The 6,175-nt window shown below is 42.8% G+C and overlaps 1 protein-coding gene across 4 annotated transcripts in view; it reads left to right on the forward strand.

Moving 5' to 3' along the window:
- The window catches only part of Nsmaf (neutral sphingomyelinase activation associated factor), a 53,575-nt gene that overhangs the window by 29,760 nt on the left and 17,640 nt on the right, over positions 1-6,175 (forward strand). For all 4 annotated transcript variants that reach the window (XM_028769168.1, XM_028769197.1, XM_028769188.1 and 1 more), the window contains exons 14-21: positions 459-538; positions 1,489-1,579; positions 1,703-1,766; positions 3,037-3,088; positions 3,364-3,484; positions 3,862-3,993; positions 4,540-4,582; positions 5,078-5,241. In XM_028769168.1, coding sequence (XP_028625001.1) covers positions 459-538; positions 1,489-1,579; positions 1,703-1,766; positions 3,037-3,088; positions 3,364-3,484; positions 3,862-3,993; positions 4,540-4,582; positions 5,078-5,241 — 747 coding nt within the window. The remainder of the gene's footprint in view (positions 1-458; positions 539-1,488; positions 1,580-1,702; positions 1,767-3,036; positions 3,089-3,363; positions 3,485-3,861; positions 3,994-4,539; positions 4,583-5,077; positions 5,242-6,175) is intronic.

Consider the following 6,175-nt stretch of genomic DNA (forward strand, 5'->3'; position numbering starts at 1 on the left):
TCTTTCTTTCTTTCTTTCTTTCTTTCTTTCTTTCTCTCTTTCCTTGTGTTTGGAGATTGGGGTTGGCGTGTGCATTTGCCATGGAGGACCCATGTGGAGATCTAAGAACAACTTTATAGGAGTCAGTCTGCTCCTTCTACCGTGTGGGTTCTAGGGATTGAACTCTTGTTGTCAGGCTCCATGGCAGGTGTCTTTACCCACAGATTCATCTGGCTTGTTGCAAAAAATATCTATATTCCAGGTATCTCACACTGCAGATGTTACTTTTAAGTAAATGTAGTTTTGTTTTGAGATTTTTTTTGTCTTTGTTTGGGCCTTTTTTGTTTTATTATTTTTGTTTTTTGTTTATGTGTTTGTTTTTGCAACTCTTTGTAGAAGAACTACTTTGTAGAAGCAGTTGTGAACTTGGCTCATTTGAGGAGCCTTCTGGTATGATGCTACTGTGTTTGTATTCACAGATTTGTCAAATCCTGCAACCTTCCGAGATCTTAGTAAGCCAGTGGGAGCCCTAAATCCGGAGCGGCTGGAGAGACTGCTGGTATGTGTGTGTGGCTCTTTGCTTCTAAGCAGCATTGCAGGTCATGGCCCATGCTTGTTCAGTAGATGAAGCTCAGTCCCTGGACTTAAGTACGCTGTGTCAGGACGTCCTCACCCCTTTGCTGCTGTGGCTACTGTTTCCTTGTGCTTTGCTTTAATTTGGGAAGTAGGAGGATGACCTGCTTGAATTATTCTCATGCTGATATTGTTTGATAAATTTCAAAAGAGGTGTACAAATGTCATGTGTATTTTTATGCTCTACCCGCCTTTAGCTCTGGGAAGTGACCATGCTACCAGTCCCCTCCCAGCTCCCCTTGAATCCTTGGATAAAAGACACACACACAGTTTTTCTTTTTCAATTTGCCTCCTGACACAATTGTTGGGTGCTATTAACTCCCACCTGGAAAAGCATGCCCTTACCAATTTCTTATCTCAGTCTCTCGCCTGCCCCACACTTCAGTTGCTAAACTCCTCTGACTACCCACCTGTAGGAATGGCCTGTGTGGCCACTCCATTTTGAGATCTCACATAGTTGCCTATGGTTCTCCTCTCTCCAAAGCAAGACGAACTCCATCTCCTTCCTTGCATCTCCCTCCTGCCTCCAGGGACCCAGAAGTCCCCCCTTGTCCCTTCTGCCCAGCAATTGGCCCACGGCTTTCTTTACTGACAGATCAAGAACCAACTAGGGAACAGGACCTTAGCATCAGACCCTCTCCCTATACACAGAATTGCATCTGTTTTGTTGGATGTCAGCACCATCGACACCCTAAACCTGGAAAATGAGAGTCCACAGCATGAGTGCTGATAGTCGCAGCTGCACCTTCTCGCTGACCCTCTGCTGTTCCTAAGACAGGAATGGGGAATGCAGTGTGTCCGGTTCTCTGCTAAGGGTTGACTCCTCAGGCAGCCACTGTCTCAGAGTCACACAGGGCTGTCTGTCTCATGTTGTAGACTCGATACCAGGAAATGCCTGAGCCAAAGTTCATGTATGGAAGCCACTACTCTTCTCCAGGCTATGTGCTCTTTTACCTCGTTAGGATCGGTAAGCACTGGCATCAGCGGTGTTTAACCACTGAGCCATCTCTAAAGCCCTAGTACGTTGTTTCCCGTGGATTCTCAGCTAACTCTACAGTCTGATTTAATCCTGATTTTTTTTTCCCTCTAGCACCAGAATATATGCTGTGTCTACAAAATGGAAGATTTGATAATGCAGATAGGATGTTCAACAGGTTTGATAAAACACTTTAACATTTTTAAAACTTTCTGATTATATATGTGCAGTATGCTTGTTTTAAAATTCTAGATATGAACAAAAGTAGTAAGAAGTACAAAACCTGAATGGGCTGGAGCCATATACCTTAAGCCTCAAGAGACAGAGGCAGGCAGATCTTTGTGAGTTCTAGGCCAGCCTGGTCTTCATACAGAGTTCTGTGACAGCCAGGGCTGCCTAGTAAGATCCTGTCTTAGAAACAAGTTATTTCTTTCAAACGTTTTCATAATGTGTGTATATAGGAAAACATATGTTTTAAATTATTCTAATTGTATTTTATGCATATGAGTCCTTGTTTGCATTGTATGTTTGTATACCGTGTGTATGCTGTGCCCACAGGGGTCAGAAGATTTTTCTGGAACTGGATTTACAGACAGTTGTGATCAACCATGTGGGTGCTAGGAATCCAACCCATGTCTTCTAGAGGAGTAGCCAGTACTCTTAACCACTGAGCTATCTCTAAAGCCCTAGGGACAGATTTTTGCTTGCCTTGTTTTGTTTCAAGACAAGGTTTCTCTGTGTAGCGCTGACTGTTTTAGAACTCTCTCCGTAGACCAAGCTGGCCTCCACTTCTGAGATCTGCCTGCCTCTGCCACCTCATTGCTGGGATGTGCCATCACACCAGGTTAAGGAACAGATTTTTAAATGTAGATTTTTCTCCTGTCCTGAGCAGGTTTTTCCCATACTATTTTGAAATAATGCTTTTAAAAATCACTGTGTCATGTTTTAGAATATGCCAAAACTTACTTAAACTATTATTCTGTATTGGGCAATTAGATTTGTCTCCCCAAATTATATTCTTCTTAATAATTCTGCTATGGTGAAAGCATTAAAATTGGCTTATACATTTATATGATTAACATTTCCCTACCAGAATACAAAAAAGGAACGAAGTCTCTTTGTGTCTCACCGTGGTTGTGGTCTGTCTTTTTTTGGAGCCACAAAGCAGTTGCAATAGTGTCCTAAAGTGTGCACCTCCCATGGCAGTGTGCATGTGGTCATGTGGGGTGGGGTGGGCTTGGTTCCCTCTCCTGTGGTCTAGTGAAGTGCCACCAGCCCCCTTGGCCATACTCTTCTTTTTGGTCAAGGGTCCTCACACAGTGTCAATGAGAAAGCTACAGCACCAGAGCCTGAAACAGTAGGGGTCAGTGGAAGGACGCAGAGCAAAGCCTGCTGCTGCCGTCTCCACAGCTCGGGTTAATCAGCACAACACTCTTTTTCATGTCTAGTATTGCAGAAACCTGGAAAAACTGTTTGGATGGTGCAACAGATTTTAAAGAGGTAAGTAGCCTGGGAAGCTGGTGATCCACAGGGCTTTGATTTCTGGATGTTTTAAAACATCCGTTGTGGGGGCTGGAGAGATGGCTCAGTGGTTAACACTGTCTACTCTTAAGGAGGTCCTGAGTTCAATTCCCAGCAATCACATGGTGGCTCACAACCATCTGTAATGATATCCGATGCCCTCTTCTGGAGTGTCTGAAGAGAGTGACAGTGTACTCACATACATAAAATAAAAAAAAAATAATTAAAAAAATCTGTTGTATACCTCCATGCAGTTGATTCCAGAATTCTATGATGAAGACGTCAGCTTTTTGGTCAATAGTCTGAAGTTGGAGCTGGGAAAGAGACAAGGAGGGCAGATGGTTGATGACGTGGAGCTTCCAACATGGGCCTCAAGTGAGTGCCTCCTGAGGAACTCTTTCCCAAGTATCGTGGCTGTGGTGTTATTCGTTGTATTGTATTGCTTGTTAGTTTTAAGTATACTTACCTAATTTAGCTAGAATCCGTCTATCCCAGCCAGAAGTGTGCAGAGTTGACATTGTAGGGAGATTGATATATGTTTGACAGATCTAAATATTGTAAAAATGGTTCCTGCCATTTTTTTCAAGAAGAAAGAATTATGTAAGATGAAGAATAAAACTCATTAGGAATATGTATATCTTTAAGAGGAAAAAACATGTCTCTCTGAGAAGTTTTATACACAAATGGGTAGGGGCAAGAAATGAAAATATAATAGAGATGGTCTAAAATTCTGATGAAGTCTACTCTGATAGGTCCCCAAGACTTTCTCCAGAAGAACAAGGATGCCTTGGAAAGCAGTTACGTGTCTGAGCATCTTCACGAGTGGATTGACCTGATATTTGGCTATAAGCAAAAAGGGAGCGAAGCCATAGGGGCCCATAATGGTATGTGATATTGGCTGACATTTCACTTAGTGTCTAGTGAGAATGTGGGCAGACAAACAAGCTGGACCTCAGGAGGCTGAAGAAGGGAGAACATGGGCTCTATGTCCAGACCTGCAAACCAAATAGAATCTCTGATAGAACACTGACATCGGTGCCTGTGGAAGCCAAAGTTTGCTTTCAGTTAAGCAGGAAGAAGCTAGCAGCAGTCTGCCTCATCGGCCTCAGTGCTTACTGCCTCTATTTCTCTGTCAGTAACAAGGTACTTAGGTTCAGTCACTCCAGTATTGTGACCCATGCTTCTCTAAAGGAAAAAGTAATGCTAACAAAGGAAAATACAAGATAACAGCCTATCATGTCTACCAAGTACAACTCTGCTCACCAAAACATAATAACCGAAGTTAACATTTATTCAGTTTGAATATTAATCTGTTCACAAATAAAAATGAATTCTTCGAACACAGTTTTAGGTTGAGTTGCTCACATTCTGGACAGAGCATATGTAACTAAATGTACATTTTTTCAATAGTATTTATATCTCTCCTTCAGTGTTTCATCCCCTGACCTATGAAGGCGGTGTGGACTTGAACAGGTACGTACATGTTTACAAAGTTTTTCTGTTTCACTATAAAACAATAGTTCTATCTGAATTATTAATACATATATGGAGAAGTTAAATTATGAAATTATTTATATTTTGCTTTCAAGGTGCTAAAACATAGCTAGGGGCCAGAGGGACAGCTCAGCTGTTAACAGCACTCGATGCTGTTAGAAAGGATATGAGTTTGATTCCTAAGCACCCATTTTGGCAACTCAGAGCTATCTGGAACTCCAGCTCTGCAGAATCTAGTGCTCTTTTCTGGCCTTTTCAGATACCCATACATGTGTGGCATTCCCTCACACAGATACACAGATAAATAAAGAAAATAGAAATCAATCCTTTAAGAAAGAACATATTGTGGAAAGGTGTATAAAGAAGGCTAGCCCTTGCCTGCAGCGGCTTTGCGAGGCTTTGTCTCCCAGCTGACCTGCATCGTTTGAACCTGAACCTCATGTTTTATGGCATCCTTTATATTTCTTCCTAAAGCATTGAGGATCCTGATGAGAAAGTAGCCATGCTGACCCAAATTTTGGAATTTGGGCAGACACCAAAACAGCTGTTTGTGACGCCACATCCTCGAAGGATTACCCCCAAGTTGAAAAGTTTGTCCCAAGCCTCCAGCTACAACGCTTCTATGACAGACTCTCCAGGTAAGTCTTGTAAAGAGTAAGTGTAGAGAGGCCCTTCGTCTGTCTTTTGTGATTAACATGTTTGTGAAGATTCTGAAGCAGAGATGGAACATGAATTCCTGAGTTGCTCAAAGATATTTGCCTCGTAGGAGGCTCCAGTGGCCGAGGCTTGCCTTAGTAGTACATGTCTGCCCTTGGGCTCAGCCTCAAGCACCACAAAGCAAACAAACACACTTATTTGTTCTACTCCTGTTTCTATTCTAGGTTGTTTGTTGAAAGAAATGAAGTCACTTATTTTCTGGTCATTTATTATGACTGTGATTGCCCTGGCTCCTTCCTCTTCTGTGGTTTGACAGCTGCTGCTCCATGCTTGGCAGTGCTGTTAGTGTATACTCCCAGCCATGTGTGCTTTAGCACTCACCTACACCACACTCTTCTAGGAAGGACTTGCTCTGGCCTTGACTCTGCCAAACCCACATACAGGTCTTAAATTCAACTCAAACTGCTTTGCTTTTTAGCTTGGTTTTTCCTTCCTTCCTTCCTTCCTTCCTTCCTTCCTTCCTCAATCTTCTGTTAACATGTGGCAAATGTGTATAGAGCCTCTATCCAGGCCATAGTGGCTACTAAGATAAACTTTAAGAAAGGAAGGGTCACGCACCTCCATCCATGTAACCACATTTCTTATGTCATAGAGCCTCCTAGGAGGAGCCATGTAATGGCATGCAGCCTTTTATCAGAAAGACATCTCCTTTTCTTTCCAGTTTTGTCTCATGACACCCAGGCATGCTGAGCCTTTCAGGCATGCTGCTACAAGATTAGCTAACCCCCCTCTCCAGCCTCTTACTGTGAGGCCTTGATAAGGGCAGCCGAACATACACGTGAAGACATACAGGGAAGTCAGGGAAGTACACATGTTGACATACAGGGAAGTACACGTGAAGACATACAGGGAAGT

The sequence above is a fragment of the Grammomys surdaster genome, unplaced genomic scaffold, assembly GCF_004785775.1.
Source record: "Grammomys surdaster isolate TR1022 unplaced genomic scaffold, NIH_TR_1.0 64, whole genome shotgun sequence".
In the NCBI taxonomy this organism is placed as follows: Eukaryota; Metazoa; Chordata; class Mammalia; order Rodentia; family Muridae; genus Grammomys; species Grammomys surdaster.